Raw genomic sequence first — 23676 nt, 5'->3', positions numbered from 1 at the left:
ATCACGTGTTTCTTGTTGTCTTTTGCAATGAAGGATTTCCACTTGCTTTTCAATGATAAACATGTGTAAATCATGTAAGCCCAGTTTCCGGAAGCCGGAAACCTTACGTTCACCTTCTAAAATTGAGCATCTCATTTCCAACATGTCATACAGATTATACTTTATAATTCTGCAATCTTTCGCTACTGATTTGTGTCAAAGTGAAGATGAACCATGAAAGAGGAGGGTTATATATTTTCAGTTGATGGAAGAGAGATTTTTTATTTTTATTGGATAAAGAAAAGTGCCCTGATATATTATTGGCCAGGGGACAATTAACAGTATGCTAGTTAGGTGGGTTGATTTAAATGCATGGTTAGTATACGAATACTAGGGAAAGGTTCCTGTAAACAGGAGAGGTTGTGTTCGATACAGGCTGTTCAAAGCCTATACTTGACCCAATTTTCCCATGACAAGCTGGCTCCTGATTGGATGTGTGTGCTTGTCCAGTCAGTCCTGGAGTCACTTCAAGCCCGTGTCTTTGAATATTCCCTCCACAGGCCAGCGGAGCTCTACACCCGTGAATATAGTGAAATTCAAAAGTAATCCTGCCACTGACTAGATCTACCTTCTATTTTAAAGCACAGTCGACGTGCACACATAAGGCCTTGATTAGAGTTGAGAACAAATTTAGCTAGAAGGGGACATTAAATAAACAAACTTCGAGTTTGGAGGGGGGCACAGCCTATACAAACTCTAAATCCCAGTGTTAAAATTAAGCTTAGCAATATTTGACTGCTACATGCAAAAACAGGCTGCATTTTACATGCATTTGAAAATATTGCATCTGCACCCCTTAGTGGGATTGGCTTCTGAATCTAAATGAGGTGCAGTTATTCCAAATCAATAAAGGGAAAAAAGTGACCAACATTTTACATAAAAAAAAAAAAAAAAAGATAGTGTCCATAAATATCATCTTGGCCATTTTGTGGGGTTTTTTTTTCATAACAAAAAATTGTATCATCTTGCTTAACGTTGTAAAATTCATATACCATTCTAAACATTTAGGTCAGTATAAATGCCCAGTGTTGCGGCACAGTGTTCCTCAGCCTCTTGTTATAGATATAGAGAAACAGATAGATAGATAGAGATATATATATATATATATATATATATATATATATATATATATATGTGCCTACAGTGGTCGTGTGAGCGCCTGCACTAGACCATGGAGCAATGGAAGAAGTGGCCTGGTCTGCTGAATTACATTTTCTTTTGTATCTTGTGGACTGCTGGGTTCGTGTGTGTCATTTACCTATGGAACAGATGGCGTTTGAATGCACTTTGCCCAGAGTATCACACTGCCTCCACCAGCTTAGCTTGCCTTTGTTCCAATGTTCCGTGGGAAACCTTGGAGCCTGGCATTCGTTATTGCATACCAAGTACACCCCTTAATGCCAACAGTATTCCCATATGGCAGTGGCCTCTTTCAGCAGGGTAATGCACCCTGCCACACTGTCGTGTTCCTCAAACCATTCCTGAACAATATTTGCAAAGAGTTCAAGGTGTTTACTTTGCCTCCAAATTTCCCAAATGTCAATCTGATCAAGCATCTATGGGATGTGCTAAAAAACAAGTCCAAGTCATGGCAGCCCCACCACGCAACTTACTATGGATCTGCTGCAAATGTCTTGCCAGTGCCAGATATTATAGGACACCTTCAGAAGTCTTGTAAGGTCCATGCCTTGATGGGTCAGAGCTGTTTTGACAGCACAAGGGAAACTTAAACAACATTAGGTAAGTGGCTTTATTGTTGTGGCTGATCAGTGTATATGAGCAAACAACAATTAAACTTCTTTAGTCATTCTTTAAACAATCCTCTTGAACATAGATTGTGTCCAAATCAATCTTTTTGTTGTGGAGGCGCAATTGTAAGCTTTGTCTTTCTTGCAGTCATTTAGACCATGCAGTGTCCGAGGCAAGCATGATGGTAATTGCTGCCTATCTACAAAGTAGCTTAATGAATTACTGAATAAGAATAGAATATAGATGTGTTATGAATCATCAACATAGCACTCTTTGTTGTTTGAGGATGTAAAATTGCACGTAGGAAGGAAGCTTTATTCTGAAAGACATGTTTTATGATGACTGCTACATTACCACTGAAGCAATGTTCATCTCTTCCACTGTGTTTCAAGACTAACTAGCTTACAGTTATTTAATCATTTTCTTACATGAATAGGGTGTTTTTTTTTTTTTTTTGTTTTTGGGGGGGGGGGGGGGTGGTGAATTAATACAAGCAGATCTTAGTGGTGTTAAGCATGAACTACATGCATGGCTGGCACCTAATTCTCCATTATTTTAGAAAGGTATGCATTCAAATGTTTGTAGTGCATTTTCCTGAGCAACATCATACAGATCATGTTGAATAATTATTGATCTCTGTGAATGTATAGAATGTCTAACGAACCTTGTCTGTTGACTTTTGAGTCTGTTATGTAAGATAATATTTATATCCTTTATTTTAATTTCTGGAATGTAGGGCAACAGAAGATTTTCTTTGTTTGGGACTTTTTTGGGTGGGGGTGGAAGGATGCTGCAATAAAACACCATTTTCTTTTTCCTCCTTGAGTAGTTACTGAAATAGCTTTCAGGCTCTTGGGTCTTTTGTATTATCTTTTCAAAACACCACCATCTCCATAATCCTTTTAATCCTCTGGATTTATTGATCTATCTCTGTTGCAAGCTATTTCGTGCAGCATGGCAAGCAGGAACTTGAATATTACCAGAAAATAACTTGTGCAGCCTTTGTAGGTGTGATTGTAACTGTTCCATGGATGCTTGGTGGAATTCTGTCTTGTCTGTTTCCCAGTCATTGGTTATATATTTATCCATCATATGACCCACAAACATTTTTGCTGCATAGTACCTTTTTCTTTTCCTTTTTAAGCATTCAAGTTATTTTTCATAGTTGTCCTCTTACATATCACTATATCCTTTTCAAAATTTCTCTGCAAGGCAGACAATTTAGCTGGCAGTCACACGCACAGACTCCTGACATGTCATATGAAGGCAGAGGGGGAAGAAGGGGATTTTACTTCGCGGACAGAGCTCAGATGGGAGATCCAAAGCAGAGGCGCACTAAATCCTGTATCGTGTGACTGTCATTTTTCATGGGTTTGCTGCTTTGAAAAGGAATATGGATGATATAAAACATGCTTGATATTGGCCTGAAGTTTATTTTTCAGTTATTTATGTAATAGTTTTTTTTATATTCTTTTGTTTTAAAAAGTGTTATCCACACAAATATATTTCATTTTGACTTTTTCTAATTGTATACCTCTTCTAAATCTGTGGTTAGGGGCTACAACATCACCCCCCTCCACTTTACATCACATTAGTACTTATGTGTTGATCCCTAACTTGGTACTTTTACCGATGGCTTTGGTAGGCTCTAGGTTCTTGTTGTATCCAGGACCGCTGCTGGATTGCGAATGTTGTATTTGTAGAGCCCAACTGAAACTTGCTGTGTGAAGGGCATTAAATAACTGTTGTAATCACTTATAATGTCAATATTAAAGTGGTTTTAGATGGGAGGAAAAAAATACTCCTGGTGCAAACATTGTTTCCACAAGATGTTCTCGTACTAACTGCTCAATTGGTTCAAGGGTGGTTCAGTAAAGACCAGGAAGTCGAACACCTTTATTGTCCTCCGGCTTTTGTTCTGAAGAATAAACCAGTAAACCTTTTATGACCTCCTCCCATGCTCGTCTCCAAGACTTCTGGATGCTGCCCCATTCTTTGGAACTCTACCCCGTCTCACTTGATTCTCCCCCGACCTTCAAACGTTCAAGCAAAACTCACCTCCTCTTCCTCCCCTGCCATCTCAATTTTCTCCCAGTTGGTCCAACTGTCTCTCGCCATCCCTCCCTTTAGAATGTAAGCTCTTGCAGGCAGGCTCCTCTCTATTGTCCCATGTCTGTCTACTGTCTGACTCCCTTGTATGTCGTGTCATGTCTTTTGCTGCACTCTATGTGAGTATCCATAGCATTACTTACTCATTTGTGCTACTTATGTGTATTATGTCTTCTATTCTGTGGCACCAAATAAATAATAAACCTGTATAATTATATTCCAAGAAGGTGTGAACCTGCGTTTTGTTTTTTTGTTTTTTTTGTTTTTTATTGCCTCTTTTTTAGCTACACTCCAAGTTTGGTAAACAGAAAAAATAAATAAATAACCCGACCTCAGTGTTCCATGCAGCCATTTTTCATGGTGACAGTGTAGCTTGGAGTACTATAGTTGCACAGTAAATTATAATGGAGATTGTAAAGTTGATCTAAAAACATCTAATAATTTTATTACAGTATTTAATCAAATGCTATATAAAAATAATCCAACTGTATATGTGAGCCAAGACAGATGTGCCTCTATTGACCACAATTAAATTACTTCCAAAAGTTAGCTGGCAGCACTAACTGTTTTGATTAGACTGGCCCTAATGCTAGAGCTACATTGTTGACACTACTAAAAGTTAAAATCTAAAGGTGTCATTGTGTAGTGTGCAGGGCCGGATTAAGGGAAGGGAGGCCCCTGGGCTAAGGGCTCTGTGAGGGCCCCCCAGCCATGAGGGCCCCCTTCCCCCCCCCCCCCCCCATGAGCTTACCTCCTTCCGTTGTTCCACTCCCTGTAGGACTTATGCGGCGCGCGCAGTCTCTCATAGTCTCACTCTCACAACATCTCCTCAGTAAGGAGATCACTGCGCGCCGCGCAAGTCCTACAGCGATAGTAGGCAACTAACAGCATAACACTTGCTGTTAGCTGCCTGCCATTCTCCTTGAACAGGTGACAGTCGGAGCCGGGGGCAAGGACACCTCTGACCCGATGAATGCCGGCGGGCCCCTGGGCTGTAGCCCCTTTAGCCCTATTGTTAATTCGGCTCTGGTAGTGTGTAGCAAAATATAAAGTTCACTTTATAGAAGGCAAATGCAACTTGTGTCTGCTAGCAATGTTGTCAGATGCTGAAGTTGTCTTTAGTGTAAATCCCATTACAAGAACATAAAAATCCTCAGCAAGTAATGTATCTTTTGAGGGTGGTGATTGTGTGTTGACAAATTGCAGAGTCCCTCGTGTTTTTCTATGTGTTTTTGTCATGATCCTCTAATAGGAATATATTGTATTTACAAATATTAGTTTTGTAGGTTGAAGATACTTTCTATGTAGCTCAGTTTTATGTTTTGTTTTCTATAGTTAGAACCAGCTATTGTGCTAGAATTGTGTAATTATGTTCAAGCAGGTTCTCTACAAATACTTGGAGTTTTGTATGTTTTTTTAAGCTTGTTTTTATAATGTTACATAAGGATTTTGAACAAGACCTTTTCCACAGAATGGTGCTGTTATCTTGTTGTATTTATTTCCTTACTAACATAAAGCTTCCAGCCTCTCTTAAAATTAAAGTCACTTAAAAAAAAAAAATAATAATCTCACCCCACCCCCCTACATTCCTTCACCCTCTTTGTAATTTTCAATTTAAAACAGCAAGGTGTACACCAGGTGTGTGGAGCTGTTTTTATTACTGTACTTTATCTTTCTGATTACCATCCTGAGCATGGCTGTGCACGGGCCATAAAGCGGATTGGTGCAGCCAGCGCTATTGTATGCAATCCTTGGTGCTTCATTGAAGCATTTCCTGACCTCTTGGCCTTTTTTCAGGCTGTAAACATTGTGCTTAAAGAAAGGTCCTGATTGCCAAGATATTTTTTTTTCCATTTATTGTCTGAACATGTCTGTCCTTTCAGCTTCTTTGGTTAATCTTTTTAGACAAGTTATTTTAACCCATGCACTGCTGGATGTCTCTTGTGTGCTGTGAATAATTGCTACCTAAATAATTTGGGTTTCTGGGGGAGGGGGGGGGGGGTGTTTTTCTTTTTAACTTCTCTGTGATACAGAAATGATATGTAAGCTATATGTCTTCTGTTCCTCATGACAAATGGGTTAACTGTGTAACAGTGATGGTAGTTATGTTAGTTTTTTTTAGTAGGGTTTATGCACTATGCACAAAGTTTAATTCTTAAAAAATGTTTAAAGACACCTGTCGTGTACCCGCAATTAAAGCAGCCATTTTTTGGGCTGATCTATGTTTTTATAATTTACTAGGAACCAGTCAACTCGCTGAGCCAGCCATATTGTGAATTGAAATATTCAATACAATCGTTCACTAGAAGCAAGTGGAAACATTGTCAGGTTTGATGAGCTGCATTCTTATGAATGTCCGTCCAGCCCACAATATGGGGGCTTCCTGTGTGTAGGCGGAGTGCGCTTGTTTATATGTCTAAATAATTGATGGTTCCTGTTTTAGGAGTTTGTGTGACAAATGAATGTCACACGATACTCATGTGTACATACACTCAAGAGATCCCATTATTACATTATAGACGTGTCTGGCACCTTAAAATAACCTAGTCCTCCTGATGATTTGTATCGTGTTTTTGTATGCATGAGAGTAATCGGCCAACGGAAAATAAGTTAGCAACGCTCTGATGCGTTTTGCTGTAGAACAGTGATGTGCAGCATGCAGTCCCGTGAGCCCGTACCTGTGGCCCCAAACTGTATGCCCCCGCTCTGACTTATTCTATGCTTTAGGTCACTGATGTGCAGCAGGCAGCCCTCCGAGCCTTCACCTGCGGCCCCCTTCTTCCTGCTTTGTCAGATTTGTTATAACTTGTAGCACTGGTTTAAAATGCCTGCTGATGTGTTATTTCATTAAATGTATTGTTTTAGCTTAAAACTTTTTAACGGAGATTAACAATAATGTGCAGCCCTTTTGAAGGTTAGAGGGCCGCACCATGTGGCCCTTGAAGTGTCAGGTTTATCACTGCTTTGTGATAAAGCTGGGTACACATTACAGCAAATTACTGCAGATGCGATTTCTGTAATGATTTTACCAATGCCTGAATGTCCCGATGAGCAGATTCATGCTACATACCTACATGATTTACCTTCAGATCTGTGCTCTTCGTGTCTCATACCCATCTGCTGATAAGATCCTGATTCTGCACAGTCCTTAGAGATCTGCCTACACTGCTGGTCTTCAGTGCATACACACTTCCACATGTGCCCGACGTTGTTCCATAGTTGATTGTGCTTTTTAGGAGCTTTAGGAAAACAAATCGGCGATACCATGTGCCTTGGTGTGATCAAACATAACAGTGGGAGCGGAGCGTACATACTAATGCAATATCTGACCGAACCGTGGTTTATCGTGTGATCTGCATGATAATAAGCTGGGTACACACTACAGTAATTTCATGCATGTGATGGAACATGATGGAAGCAGCCGGCTTCAGGGAGGTCACTCAACACAACTAGTCCGAGGAGGGAGTTCATCTGAGGTTATGTGAGGGCATTTTGGAGCAAGTGGTTGGGTCATTTTGGGATGAGGATGTGAGGGTGCCAAGTGATTGTGTCACTGAGATGAAGGGTAGTGTGCAGGCCTCCTGGAGGTTGCACCCGCATAAAGTGTATCAGATTGCCCATTACTGCTATAGAAGCTTGCAGTGTCTGTTGCTAAGGACGATCGTGTGGCTACGCTGGTGAGGATGCTAGATGTGAGCCATATCTCTCTAGTACTGCACTTTGTTTCTGTAATGAGGTTTATTCAATTGGGTCAGCAAATTGTTGCTGTAAAAATGATTGTGTTTTAGAATAGTGTTTATTTCTATGATAAAGATAATGTTTTATGAATATAAACCAAGTATTTGTGCTTATATGTTGCGTTTTAAAAATCATAAGTCAGATTACTATTATGTTGAATTACTGGTAGGATGCAATATTCCTCTTTGGAAAATACCCATTAAAATGTTAAGAGTAATTTTACTGTATAGAAATAAACAGTAGTGTGACCACTGCATTGTGTTGCTGCTGTACCATCTCCTTCTGCTAGAATAGCCTAGTTATGTGCTTATTGCCAGTAACCACAATAATAATTTAAATTGTACCTTATGCTGAAGAACAAGAGACAGTCCTGAGTGTGGCACAGTTATGTAGAAAGAAAATATTGGTGCTCTCATGATTTCTTTATGACTTGCTTCTGCCAAATTGTTTTGTAGCCACATGCTAGCTTTGACTGTGGGATGTTCGGTGTTAAGTTCCTCGCTCATTTTTGCTCTGACCTTGTAGAGAAGCAGAAATTAGCAAACGTTTTTATACTGTGATCACCATTGCAGCACAGTGGACCACCTCGTCCAAGGCTCATACTTGACTTTGCTTTTAACTGAAAATGCAGCTCTGAGTGCTTGTAATGCCATGCTTGGTGTTTCCACAAGTTTACCCACTGGGTGTCACTGTACTGTTGCTGTCTATGGGCAACCTGTTGTTTTACCATGGAAGCAAAGATCATGTTAATACTCTTTCTTCTATTATTAAATGCTAATATGTAGGGTCTTAACTGCAGCCATAGAAGACGATACAGAAGTTGCTAGGAACAGCAGGCCAGGGAGCTTGGAAGCCACAAGGAAATAATGCATCTCTGTGGAAAACTCAGTCTGAGTACCATTTATCCATTGAGGTAGCTATCCGAATTAACACATAATGTAACCACAGTACAGACATCTCATCTGCATTAGATGAGTTCAGATCTGTTAAAAATACAACTAAGCCAGTCCCCATAGTCCAGAGCTGCCACTCTGCCTGTGTGACTAATGGCTTTCCAGTCTAGTCACACACACAGGTGGCCAAATTGGATTTTATACAGCTGTTAAATGCTCTGGCTGGGCAGATGAACCATGTTGAGGCCTGAAGGGTATGAAGACAATAACCTAGTCATGAAAAGGACTTTTCCTAGATTTTACTTAGTAATTATGCTTGAGAGTTGCCCACCATTCACAAAACATCCTGCTGCCTGTCTGAGCATTATCATGATGGATATAATACAGTGCTCCCGGTAGTGCTGTGGTTTATTATCCCTGAATTATTAGTGCCTAAAGCTGGGTACATACTACACTGTTTTCATCCAATAATCGGCTCAAACAGCCGACATACGACCGCTCGTTCAAAAGTCGGGTCCGTGTGTGTGTGTGTGTAGTGACACGATGGTGGAAAGTCTGCCCAAATGGACGATTGTCGCCTCATTTGGTTGGTCGTACCGTTTAATATTTTCGTTCCAATCTCGTTTCCGCTGTGTAGTGTGTATAAACTTCCAACCGATCCACAACCGTGAGTACGAAATTAGTCATTGCTCATGACAACATGGCTGTAAAAAGTCACTAAAGGGACGTCCGCTCTTCCCTTTCTCGTCCTAAACAAGGCTAGTGTGTATGCAGTCCATGGACCGAGCGATCGGACCATCGATCGGATGTAAAATTGCTCGGCATAAAAAGTTGGTCTAAATTTCTGTAGTGTGTACCCAGCTTTACTTGTGCTATTTTATTGTTGTTCACAGGTAAAACTGGTGCACCTGGCTTGTATCTATAGACTTAATATATCACATTTATATCCATTTACGTATATTGACAGACTACTAAACACTGAATACGCTACGCATACCATCGAAACAAATGGAATATAAAGTATGGCATCTTTTGTAACTTCTTCAGCATTTTTGAAGGCCACTTTTTTGAGTGGGTCACCCTTGAAGATCGGGTCAACCAGTTTTGACTTTGTGTACGATCCGCCCTGTGTAACTGATGGTTGTCACAGTGCTGGGCTGTCCCTATTAAGCAGGAACCCTCCCCTTAGAGTCCCCGACATAAAGGCACAAACGTGCCACTGGCGTCCTCTTGGGGCAAGAGCTTGCTCCCAGGGCTCAGCCATGTCATTGTGGTCTCACTCCACAAAGGGAGACATTGTTGGGCATGTAGTTCTCTATGATGTCGAAAAAGCCCTCGGAAAGATTTTGAAAAATTCATGAGCGATCAGCAAGGAAAAGCAACCCTCTTGGAAATGCACAAGACGGCTGCATGTACATTTGGTGGTTATTTGCGTAATTTGCATTGTGACTGGAGCCGGCTTTTAACATTTTTGTGCATCTGTTGAAATTAGATTATTTTATATGTTTTTGTGATGATTGGTGCATGAAAGCGCTAGTCCCTCATGTTACATCTTCAACAGTGGCTTTGTGATCTCCACAGTCCTCTGGAGCTGAAATGCACGTAATACCACAGATTATGCAGTTGGTATGTTTCGTGCAGCTCTTTAACGCTGTCAGGCAGGGTGACATTTCTTAGCACGCCTTCGGCAATGTTGTTAAGCAGCTGCTTTTACAAAACTCCTTTGGTTTCTGTAATCCTTAATTTCCTGTCATTCTGAATGGGTAGTGTTCATGTTGTGTACAAAGAAAAAGAATGCCTAATGCAGGAACTCTATTGTGTGTACAGGATACAAAAATATGGTGGCACGCTGTGCAATAAAATAATTCATGCTAGCTTTCATAACTATATTTATTTATATGTTAATATTTTTCATGGGAGGGGGGGGGGGGGGTCTGTACACTTTTTTTGTAGTCTTTTATATCTGCAAGGACCTGTTTTCCCAGTCTGCAGAAAAATAGTTGTATGAATTAGTTCAGACACTGCAGTCCATTCGTCACCTGCGGTGACTGCCTTCATTAGTGGCCTTATCTAAAATACCATCAGATTTCATTTTTGTGTAGGTCTGATTTGTGTTTTTTAAACTATAGAAGTATTTCATTTAGGTGAAAGGAGTTAGAAAATAAGAGAATCTTCAGGTGGCTAAAGATAATTTTATTTACAAATACATTTATTTTCACTCTATTTAAACATTTCAGGAGCCACTGACTTCCAGCGATGCAGCCATACTTTAGGGATAGCACCCACAAATTGACACTTGCATAGGATGTACTTGTCAGTAGGACTCTGGGGATCCACTTTGTGTTGACAAATGGTACACTCAGCACTGTGACAAGAATATTGAATGTAACGATTACAGAAAAGACAATGTTGGATTTTCATCAGCACCAACAACATACAAAGACAAGAAACTATTTTTTATACACCCCTAATACCTATGTCAGCCAATAAATAGCACATTTAGACACTGCTCAGTTTAAATGGTTGCAGCAGTTCAGCTCTTAGCATGGTATAACAAGATCCGTGAGTGCAGGTTAAACAGTGAGAGGTCTCAGTGCCCCAAAAGGATAGGCTCTATAATTACACTCAGAATCTTGAATCTTCTCATGGAATATTATGAATTTCCAGCAAAAAGATATCTTACAATCAGATGCTCTTTACTGCATGCTATAGACATCTGTCCAATTGAGCAATTTTAAAATGTTCGTTTTCTGTTGCATTTATTATATATTATGAAAAGAGCTTATGTTATTTTTTTCTTTTTCCTGTCTTTTCCTTATAGTGACAACTACATAGTGCGTGTGAAGGCTGTGGTTATGAGTAGAGATGACTCCAGTGGGGGTTGGTTACCACATGAAGGCGGTGGGATCAGTCGGGTTGGAGTCTCAAAAGTTTACCCTGAGGGCAGCGGGAGAAGTGACTTTCTTATTCATGGAGAACGAATAAAAGATAAGCTGGTAAAGACAGTTGTGTGTGTTTTATTTTTTTTGTTTTTGTTTTTATTTATTTTCTTTTGTGCTTTCTACATCCAGGTGGCTGTGATTTTTGTAAATACATAGCTTTTTCTTTTCAGCTTCCTTTTTACAATTTTTTGACAATCTGTTTTATAGCAACATCAAAGTTTTTTTGTTTTGGTTGCTCTATGATCTGTTCTCTGGATTGTACAATTGTATCCAATGTAGAGCTTACAGCAGAACAAGAATCAACCTTATAATAACCTAAAAACCTGTTTAAAAAGAAAATAATAAAAGATGTCACAAGTTAAACTACTCTATAATATGCATTGGTCCCAATCTGTTTTTATGTATCTCATGCAACGCATAAGTGAGTGCCTTGCAGCATAGGGCTGGAGGGAGGAGCTGCTCCAGATATCTGCCTTATAGCACAGCCGACAACAAAGCCTTCTATATAAGGTGCCATACAGACGTGTATATAAAAAGCTATTAATGTGTGTGTGTGTGTATGTATATGTGTGTGTGTATGTATATGTGTGTGTGTATGTATATGTGTGTGTGTGTATGTATATGTGTGTGTGTGTGTGTGTGTGTATGTGTGTGTGTGTGTGTGTGTGTGTGTATGTATGTGTGTGTGTGTATGTATGTGTGTGTGTGTATATGTGTGTGTGTGTGTGTGTGTGTGTATGTATATGTATATATGTATATATATATATTTGGCATTGCCATATATATATATATTTGGCATTGTGTTTACATTTGTTATGTAGCTGGGGATAAGCTAGTATTCTGGCATTGGCCATTTGAGACAGAGAGGCCCACTGTATGTGTTCTTAAGTAGACTGAAGTAAAAGGAATACTGATCTGCACAGGGAAAAGGAAAATCTACGTTCACTTAAGACAACCCTTTCTTAATTAAATATGTCCCCAACTAGTAACCAGGGAGTCATGCTCAGGCTCTGAGCCTTGGGTGAATCTAGAGACCTATTGTAGTGCTATAGATGGGGGCAGCAATACTGGACGACCTGAAATCTGCACTTGCCAGTGCCGGCTTCAAGTGAGGGCTCAATATGGACAGTGTCTAGAGCGCTGCTACCAGTCACTGTCTTGGCAACTTCACAGTAACTTTGGGCAGTTAATTCAGCTGGTCACAAACTATATCAGGTGGTCAGATATTCTAGCAAAAAGGATCATGATGTCCTAATAAGTGATCTGATCACTCTGCTTCATTTTGGCGGCTAAATTGGACATGACTTCTGGCACTTAGATGGCCAAGGTGTAGCATCCATATGTGCTTATTCTCATTCCACAACCTAGGCATTACATGGAGTCGGTCCCTACTTTGCTGCTACAAGAGCCTCCACTCTTCTAAGAAAGCTTTTCACTAGATTTTGAAACATGGCTGCGGGAATTCGCATCAAATGCATTAGAAAGGTCATGTACTGATGTTGGGCAGTAAGGCCTGGCTCGCCATCGTCATGCCAATTCATCCCAAAGGTGTGATTACCCAAAGGAATAATATATAATGTGTATGTGTTTTTATATATAGTTAGCAACAAAATAGAAGTTGCTCAATCACTTTACAGTAACAGTGTGTTCTAAAAGGGGAGACATTATATTGAAAAGAAGCCCAGAAAAAATCCCCAGCTAACTGCTGCCAACCATTAAAAGACCTACCATTCTATTTTGAAATAAAATGCAAAAGTCTTGGTTACAAAAATTTGCAAATATTTGATAAGCTATCTGCCAGTTCACAGCGATTCTGCTATTGGGTAGTCTTAACTCTAAACAATGAAAGTCCATATACCAAGTCACATATCCATATGGTTTTAAATTGACAACTTACCAGGAGGTACCCCAGAAGCCTCCAAAATGACACTATAGCTCATACTTACCGACATTTGAGATCTCCCCTCCTGCCATGTCCTGGGGTGTGACCACGGAAACCACATCATTAGGCCCCACTCCCCTGCCAAACGACACCATTTTCAGCCTATTACAGCAGGACGTGCGGCCAGGATGACACGATTCGCTGTGAGTCCTGTCCCCGCCCACTTCACTAAGGAAGTGGGCAGGATGCGTGATGTTGCCCTGCTATCCTCCCAGAAATTTGGGAGAGAAGGCAACCAGCACTCTCAGCTTCTCCCTTACAGGTCTTCCAGACAGTGACACACAAAATGGAAGTTACACTAACAAAATTGAGGTGAACCAAGGTTACAGCCTATGAACAGCATTGTAAAATGAAAATAACTAGGTAATGATTTATCCTTGGATTTCATAGAACATGTTGAGACACTGTACAAATCCCTGGTACATTAAAAAAATATATATATTTGTTACATCTTTGCTTCTCAAGTTTAAACAGTGCTCAGCTATACAATTGCCTGTAGATCACATATGTTCTATTTTCTTTGCTATCTCCGTGTTTTGTGCTGCAAATAATTCTAAAACAAACTCTTAAGTTGATGAGCTAATGTATTTTTGCCAGCAGGATTCTGCATGTGTCTAAGTGTAATCAGAATATTGTCCACACCCAAGGTGTAGGCTGCTGTTTAACCCTAAGGGCGAGGGATTTTTGGCTTGACACAACTCCACCTATAATTTCCTTTATTTAGTAACATAACCTATAGCTTAGGCAAGTATTTTTCTTGCCTATGGCAATAGGTAGCTCTTTCCTTCCTTTTTTCTTTTCTTTTCAGAATTAGTCTAAAGTCCTTGTGCTGGTCACAAGCATTGTTAATGTACTTCTCAATCAGTTGGACATATGTAGATGCACATGCTACGTACTGAGGAGGGAATAAAGATGAATATATTGATCACACATTACTATTAGCTGATAGGATTTGTTTGTATTGGGTATAATCATATTTAAAACGTTCCTGTATTCTCCCATATAAACACATTCAAAACTGCCCTATTAAGTCATAAGGTTGTTTGGCTCCATGCATTGCCCTGAAGTCCTTGGTTATGGGTGATTGATAAAAAGGTGCTAATCCAGAGGTATGGTTAAATCAGTGATTATTATTGTTGTTGATTTGTAAGGTGCCACAGTGCACTGCAGTCCTGGGCAGTGGGGGGGAGGGGCGAACAGATATGCATTCAATGGGGACGTACAAGGTAGACACAGAAAATGCAGATATGAAAACATAGGCTAGGGAAGGCCCTGCTCAAGACACTTTGCTTCAGCTTTGCTCTTTTCCCATAAAATTAAGTAAAGGGAACGATAGTAGCTTGAGTGGAGATTGGGAAAGTAGTGAGTGTTACCCCTTGGGGTAAGGTACACTCTAAATAGATGTGAGTATTCATAGTGTTTTTAATGATTTGAATGCTGTGTGAGAGCCTAATCAAATGTGGTAGGGAATTCCATAAGGGGAAAAGTCTTGCAGATGGGGAGTGAGCAGCTGTTATCGATGACAAGGCAGGAGACGGGTCGGAAGTAGAGTATTTTGAGACTGATTTTAGATGTGTGAAGGGGTGGTGTTGAGGGCCTTGTAGATAAGTGTCAGTAATTTGATTTTGGATGGCACAGGGATGCGATGTAGGTATTTGCAGAGTAGTGTGGCAGGTTTGTGGTGGCAAGGTGAAGCAGGGATAGATTTGTGGGAGGAAATACCAGATAGGAGGATGTTGCAGTTGTCGAGGCAGGAGATGAGAGAATGGACAAGAGTTTTGGTTGTATTTTGGGTAAGAAAAGGGAATATTTTGAATGTAGAGGTAATGCAACCGGGAGAGAGACTGGATGTGAGGAATAATGCAGAGGACAGAGTTTAGTGAAACATTAGGAAATTGTGGTGTTATTGGCTGTTTTGCATTCCTGCATTCATTAGTAAACTTGATTAAGGAAGTCGGGCTGAGCATAGATACCAACTGTCCCTAAGTTTCAAGGAAAGTCCCAGGCTGTCCCTATTTTACTCTACTGACCAACTGCCCACTACAATTTTAGTTATTTTGTATTCTAAATGTGTTTCTCGCTATACATTCTTATTCTGTGCACCGTAAGCTATTGAAGAGTGTCCATTGCGGTGTAAAAAAGTGTGTTATGAAAATTTTCGGCAAACCTAACGTGATGATAAAGGTCAATCTAGAACAGCAGTTTTCAAATTGTTCTTGAGACATGGGAAAAGTTCTAAACATCCTGCCCATCTTCTTCTCTAGAGAGGTGGCATTATGACTTAAGCTAGTTTCTAGTTTGTGACTGTTAATCAGTATTGAAGCTTCTCAATCAGTATGTGTGCGACATCCGCTAATGCTGTAGTAAAGTCATTGTTGTTCAGAAACCTTCCCCACATTAAGAAAAATATAGATTGTCCCGTTGATGGTTGCACCTTCAGCTAGGCCAAGCTGTTTTTACAAGCCTCTATAGTTCATTCGTCATCCAGTCCGCTTTCCTCAATACTAGTGCTTGGCTAACCCGTGACACACCAGGTGTTGTGAAACTACAAGTCCCAGCATACCCTTCCAGCAATAAGCTGCTATATATTGGCAAATCATGCTGGGACTTGTAGTTCCACAACACCTGGAGTGTCACAAGTTAGCAAACACTGCTATATACCCTGTTTCTGTAGCAATTTATTGTTTGTTTATTTATGTAATGTTAATATACGCAAGGACTTCATGTCTGTGTACTGTCATTACTATGACTGTATGAATAATATTATAAATTGTATAGTTTTTAGCACCCTTTGACAGTCGTAGTGTCTGGAAACAGGACAAGATGTAGAAGAAGGGGGCAGTGGCAATGCATGGGGTAAGCCAAGAGTCTGGGATGTGGGTGAGACAGGAGTGTGCATCAGGGAAGAGATGGGGCAGTAGAGTACAAGGAGGAGGAAAGGAGATGGGCAGAGCCGGGGTGGGAAAGAGGGCTTTAGGAAATGCATGGGTGAGAATGAAGAGCGCCTGTTCAAGTAACAAAATCAGTCTTTATAAATTTCCCTCTTGGGTGAAATATAATGTTTTCGAATATGGATTTAAACCATTTTGCGGTTAAATAGGTATGTTTTAAGGCAGCAACTAGTTTAGTGCTGTAGAGAAGGAATTATAATTTTTATTTTAAGCATGTTTGAGAGGAAATGAGGGGGGGGGGGGTGTCTAGGAATGAAAGATTGAAAATCCCTGATCAAGACCACACTGCAGATGACATACTTACATGTGTCTTACCCAACAACAGTGTTCATGGAAATTTTAAAATGTGGGGTTGAGTAAGGTGTGATTAGCTTATGAAAGTAGAGAATTGTTGTACCGAATGAGACCGTACATATTTACCTATTTCTGTGCATTTAACTTGCATTGAGGTGCATTTCTCTTTGATGCACCGAAATAGAACAAGAAGTGCTCAGACACACGCCATCACAGTTAAAAACTTACATTACTGTCAGTGAAAGTGTTATGAATGCAATGAGATGCACTTAAGTGTTTGCATTTGACTTCAACAAGATTAACATATTAAATATATATATATATACATTTTAATTAATTTGTTAATAAATTAAAATGCATAAATGCAAGGTGGCTTATATGCATTTTTACTTGCATTCTGACATTCCAATAAAAGCACCCTAAAGACCAGTATGTATGTAGACTTAGTCTGTCTACCTGCTTACCTAAATTTGCTCTCCTTGGGGGAGAGGTATCTGGAAGTGAAAGAACCTATTCTGAGTCAGATGGCCAGAAATTGGATTTCACGTAAGCATAAGAATGAAGTAATACATAGATGGATTTCTAATGTTCTCCCTTTTTATGATTTCTTATATTTGAAATCATGTTAGGTTATAAACATTGTCAAGTATGATTCTTGATTTTAGACCCATTTTAAAGACTTTAATACCTGTTCACTAAACTGAATTTTCATAAATATGTAATAAACAAGCAGGTCAAAGATTTATACAAATTTTTAGAACTTCGGTGGTGCAGCTTTTTGTGTATTTTTTAAGTGTCCAGGAGGTGAATTCAGGCTGATTGCCTAGAGGACACATGACTTGCAATTAAAGGATTTGCTGCATTAATCCTTTCACTTTACACGCATCACAAATAAATGACTAGCCAGACCATTTAAAAAATGAAATATAAAAAAAAGAGCCTTGTGCATGCATCTGTCTTTTTAATATTTTATATAATGCGTGTGTGTTACTCATTCTCATAATAGCAGCAACCTTGTAGAAAATTAATGCCAATAAGCAAGTGGGCTACTGTACAAAGAAATATGAACACCTAAGGTTTTTGTTTTTTTAATTTTGGTCTTCCTTTTTTATGTATCCATTTATTTATTTTTTATTTTGACATGCTAGGTGTTATTGGAATGCTATTTAAAGAAGGACTTGGTATACCAGAAGGCAACTCCAACGTTCCATCACTGGTCTGTTGATGAGAGGCGGTTTGGCCTCACCTTTCAGAGTCCTGCTGATGCACGAGCTTTTGACAGAGGAGTGCGCAAAGCCATTGAAGACCTCACAGAAGGTATTGAAACTTAAGACCCGCATTCCAACTATTCTTTGCTGTGGGGTGTGGAGCGTGCGCAATCCGTCACATTCCACAGTTTCTTTTTCATGCTTGGTGATACCAGAAAAACCCTGAAGCTGTATGATTGTTGGCAGGCAAAGAGAGGAGGGCTTTTCTAATTTTGTCACAGGTTGTCTGTGTGTATGAGTAAAGAATAAAGTAAACCCAAATCCCTGTAGGCAGGGGGACGAGCAGTGCATTCGGGTGCCAAGTAATGACTTTTCTTGCCAATACCATACTATTGCGACTATTTTATACAAAGCCTTGCACCTACCCAATTTTCACTTAAGTCTTTGGACAGCAAGAACATATAACCCTGCTTAATTTTTTTTATTTTTAGTGTCCAAAATTTATACTATATAAATTTAGAATGAGCACTTGTCAGGATTTGTGGTATTTACCCCCCCCCCCCATATAATTAACTGCTGTACTTCAACATTTCTGACCGTCTGAATGTGCACCCGTCACTCATAGGAGGATGCAGCCGCATTTCAACAATCTTTAATCTGTGAATTCAATAGAAACTGATAGCATCACAGTTTGTGTGTTTTTATATATATATATATATATATATATATATATATATATATATATATATATATATATATATATATATATATTATAAATTTTTCACAGTATGTGTATATAGTAGAATATCCTACACTAGCTCGCTACCATTTAAAAATTACATTTCCAACAGCAAACTGGTCCCTTTTTGTTAGGACAGTTTTTTTTTGTTTTTTTTGTATACTAAATACTTGCTATTCTTACTTCTAAATCCTACCTTCAATCTCCTGTGTCCACAGGTTCAATGATTTATACAAAAATGTCAAAACAAAACATCCACTCCAGCTGATTTTCAGAGGTTTTTTTCTTCTAATTTTCAGGGGTTCTTTTTTTTTAATATAGAAACAGAATTCTATTGTTGTCGCTATCAGCTGCTGCCTTTTCCATGGTACTGCTGTGCCACCAAAATATGTGATTAAAAACAGAGCAACATGTGATTAAGTGTCACCTTTGGGTTTTGGATGTAAATGGAACAGGTGTTACTTACTTTCTATGTTAAGGGAACAACTATGCTCAGAAATGTCAGGTTGGTAAAGTGATTTTTAATTGCAAAAATGTGTGCAGTGTTTTAATTTCTGCTCTCGAGCCCCTGGCACAAATATGAGTGGTATGCAAGATCAGGAGACGAAAGTTCTTCACAGGGCAAACCCAGAGCTCTTTTAAATAATAAAAAAAAAAAAGCTCTTTTAAAGCTAACGTAAACTAACTTGGTTGCTGCAGTAGTCTTCACTTTAATTATTTTGTTTGCATGTGAAAGCTCTTCAAAAACTGCATTTCTGAGCTATGTGTGTAGGGTTTGTATAAATAGACAAAAAGAACATGGTTAAATTGTGTTTCCATTCAAACTTCCTGTATATCAGATTTCTGCCCTAAACCACCTAGTCTACCTGGAAGAAAGGTAGGACTTGTTCAGCTAGACACTGGCGGGATGCCTAAGAAAACTGAGTTGCACTGTTTTCTATTTCTTCATTTATGTAGTAAAACGTGTATTCATATCTTATCTCTTACCTACAATTTGCCCCACAAAACATAATCCCTTTCAGATGCCAACATTGTTTAAGCATCTATAAGGGTGTTTTTTTTTTTTTGTTCTTTATCTTATTTTTCACTTGCTATTGTCTGTCTTCCTATATTAATCATTCTTCTCCATGAAGAACAGCAACATAGTTTATTAATAAGCACTCTTTGTATATGGTAAAAATAAATAAATATTATTTTCATTAACATAATAAACTGTTAGTGTCGTCTTTTCAGGGCAAATAGTATTGGTCTTTTACCAGTGTTTATAAATGAACTTAATGACCAATGAAAATTAAATGGGCTACCCTGCATTTTGTACATGATCCTATGCTTCATGCCTAGTTGTTGGAAACTGGTCTGTTTTGCCCCATTTTGTATGGGGTAACCTGCATTATTAAACATTACCCAATGGTGACCAGGCCACACATCTGTGCAGGCCAGCATTCATGTACAACGTGCCCTTACACATGTGCATAGGCCAGAAACATGACTAACAAAGTGTACACACTTTTTTTTTTTTTTTTTTTTTTGTTTTTGTTTTTGTGTTTAGATTCCTGTTTCAACTATGTTGGGTTCAGTGACCAGGACAACATGCTAGGTAAAATATTGTCCATAGATGTCAGTAACACAAGCTGGTGGATGTTACCACACACCCATTAATTTTCAGGCAAAAGCTTTATCATTCTGCATTTTAAATTCTTTTATGGTGTGGCCAAAGCTGATGGGATTTGTCATGTGAAAATATTTGGGGGTTTAGCTTGTTTGTGCTTAATTTTTTTTCCCCAATATACAACACATGAAATAATTTCACTGTTTCTTTTTCTTTAAGGATCCACTACGTCTTCTTCCACAATTCATAATGAGGCTGAACTTGGAGACGATGATGTTTTTGCAGTAAGTAATCATCACAGCTGAGAACTTTGTAATCACACTTAACCTAAGATCTGTTTTCATACGAAGTGTTAAGTAGCAATGCTGTATCAACTCAACTGAAGACCTGACACCGTTATTTTTTTAAAATTATGAATGCGACTATTTTAATATTTATCTATAGTCTTCTAGTCCAGTACGGTTTTGGCGATGCAGACTTTTTATGCCCCCCCTTCTATATATAGGAACAGGAGAGCCCCCAATTTATTCTAGTTTAGCGATCTTGCCATAGTTTAATAACCAAGAATGCCCGCTTATTTACCAGATTGGTGGATGTGCCATTTGTTTGGCTGTACACTCCCGTAGCAATATCTGTCATGCAATTTCGGTGCATTTGTGGCCGCCATAAACTGGAATGTATTAAACCGCAAATGTATTAAATGTATAGACCTGACAGATCAACTTTTAAGTGATGATTATTATGTTATGTGCTCCTAAAATGACAATTTATAGTTAAATGCATAAAAGATCTCACATTCAATCTATACCTTTTTATTGCAATTCCCCCCTTACTGGTCTTCCCCATATCAGACTCTTACCCCTACAATCTTATTTTGCTCGCAGCTGCTAGATTGATTTTCCTTGCAAATCGTTTCCTCTGCTGAGCCACTCTGTCAGTCTCTACATTGGTTGCCTGTTTTTTAACAACTGTAAAATTCTTCTACTAACATACGTATCTTCACTTGTCTGAAAATATCTCCCAAATCGACACCTCTGTTCTTCACCAAATCTGCGTCTCTTCCGCATCTCTCTTAACCATTCCAAGTTACAGGACTTTTTTTCGGGCTGCACCCACTTAGTTGAATGCCCTCCCTCGCACAATAGGACTTTTCTCTAGTCTTTAAACCTTCAAGTGTTCTCTAAAAACTTACCTCTTCAGGCAAGCTTATAATATTCCTCAACCACCCTTTTAATCTCCCTAGGTTATTCTATTACCACCCTCTACACATTTAATACAAGACAACAACCCTGTGGCCGATATAGTTGTGCTGGTGAGCATACAGCCCACTAAATACTTTTACCTTTGCATTCTAGCTGGACCAATATGCAATATGTAGCACTTAACCTCATATATCAAACTCCCATTGTCCCATAGATTGTAAGCTTGCGAGCAGGGCCCTCTTACCTCTCTGTCTGTATGTATTACCCAGTATTGTTTTATTACTGTTTGTTCCCAATTGTAAAGCGCTACGGTACGGAATCTGCTGGCGCTATATAAATAAATGTTTAATTTTCCCACAAACCTTTCAAGGATGTGAGAATTTGGCATTCATACTACATTACTCAGATTGATTTATATCTGTTATATTATGTAATGTTTGAAGCTAGGTCTCATTGTTTAATTCTGGACTGAGCAAATCCCATCAAATTTTAGGCGCCGATACAAAACGTTAGGTGGCAACAATTTTGTAATGTAAATGTGTGAACTATGTACAAAAGGAAGGAGCTATACACATTAGCAAGTATGGTTAAGTTAAGCTAGCAGATGTATCATGCCATCAGTTTGCCCTCCAACACACGTTGCCACATTTTCCTATTGTACTCACCTAATCTGACATAACTAATACAGCCAAGGTTGCTGAAATATGAAGAGAAGTGGGGAATTCAGCACGTGGAAAGGGACACGTTAGTCCAAGTGGAAAGTGTCATGTTGGAGGGCTAAGTGATATTACCATCCTTGTGCAGCGCTGTTATGCCCGGCTTTGGGCCGTGCCGGCACGCTGTTATGCCCGGCTTTGGGCCGTGCCGGCACGCTGTTATGCCCGGTATATACTACAGTTCGTTGTATATATCAAATAATTGACTCATGACTAAAACAACTTTCCACCTATGAAAGTGCCATCGACTCCGTAATCTAGATGACTAATTCTAGCCACCTATAACATAGTAACATAGTGTTGTTTAAGCAGGGGTTCTCAGTCTCATTCTGTACACCCTCCCCCCCAACATGATTCAAATAAATCTAAGGTCCATCTATTTCCTACATCTACAATGATAAAATATGCTAATTAGGTACTTAAACTATGTTTTGCAGTCAAATGTCTGTTTAATATACATACTTGAAAACATTCTACTCCATCTAAGATGGAGGCTAATACAGGCTAATTTGAGACATAATCATGCTTTCAGTCCCCTGTGCAATTCCCAAACAACCTTCCCCCGACCCATGCACTGTCCTGCTCACTCTTCTTCATGTAATCAACTGTACTTCTGTTCCCCGATGCTCTTATGTCCTGTTCTCTTTAGCCTATCCACAGCCTATGTTTCTTCCCCATTGCATTCCATTACCTATACTGTGTGAGATGCAGTGAATCTCCAATGCTGATTGACAGCCATGTGGCCAAACAGTGATGCAGCTTACATTAGAATGCCACACCAGAGAAGGATGATTATCAAGCAAAAGTAGGTATATACCACTTATAATAATTTGACCAGCTTTTGTTCTCTATGGTATTTCATATATAAACACATGTTTAATACACTAGATGAACAGTTGCAGTGGAATTGGTTAAAGTGCATAGTCAGAACTTTTGGCATATAGCATGCATCAGGATGAATTCAAGTGCAGGATGGCTGACCGGACAGACGCTTCTATCTGTGAGCTCAATGACCATGCTTGAGGTCAGAATGTAATACTCTGACACATTTGAGAGCTCTGTGAGGAAGTATCACTTCCACTCTACTGTGGTAGATGAATCATTGACAAACTGAAGCAAACATGATCTTAGTGGTCCGATCAACCAAGGTCAAGGCAGTACAAGGGAGGAGCATATTATCCAAGCTATTGACTCAGTGAGTCATCTGCTTCCTTTTTTCAAAATGTAACACCCTCTCTTCCTCAGCGGGAATAGCCAGTGCATTTGAAAGGTTAATGATAATGAGAGAGAACTTCACAGGTAATCAATAATTTATTAGTGAAAGAAGCTGCCTATGTTGTGTATAGCCACGACAAGAACTTTTCTACCGTCTGGGTCATTGGTGTTGAGGTGTGTGTTAGAGGGTCCTTTCAGGTTTGTAGCTTTTGCTGACCAGATGCTTTCAACAGTTGGCATTCTGTTCCCATCTGTTCTTTTGTCCCAGTTTTAAAAGACAAACAACAGCAGGCTGGGTTAAAAGGTGACTTCCTCTGCTCCAGAGTTAAG

At 39.3% G+C, this 23676-nt stretch overlaps 1 protein-coding gene across 1 annotated transcript in view; it reads left to right on the top strand.

Annotated features, from left to right (window-relative positions):
• SPRED2 (sprouty related EVH1 domain containing 2) overlaps window positions 1-23676 on the top strand; it is a 59337-nt gene that overhangs the window by 22456 nt on the left and 13205 nt on the right. The window contains exons 2-4 of the mRNA XM_075203915.1: window positions 11350-11524; window positions 17806-17974; window positions 20433-20497. Of these exons, the coding sequence (XP_075060016.1) occupies window positions 11350-11524; window positions 17806-17974; window positions 20433-20497 (409 nt within the window). The remainder of the gene's footprint in view (window positions 1-11349; window positions 11525-17805; window positions 17975-20432; window positions 20498-23676) is intronic.

The sequence above is a fragment of the Mixophyes fleayi genome, chromosome 3 (genome assembly GCF_038048845.1).
Source record: "Mixophyes fleayi isolate aMixFle1 chromosome 3, aMixFle1.hap1, whole genome shotgun sequence".
Classification (NCBI taxonomy): Eukaryota; Metazoa; Chordata; class Amphibia; order Anura; family Limnodynastidae; genus Mixophyes; species Mixophyes fleayi.
This window is presented reverse-complemented; position numbering and strand designations above follow the sequence as displayed.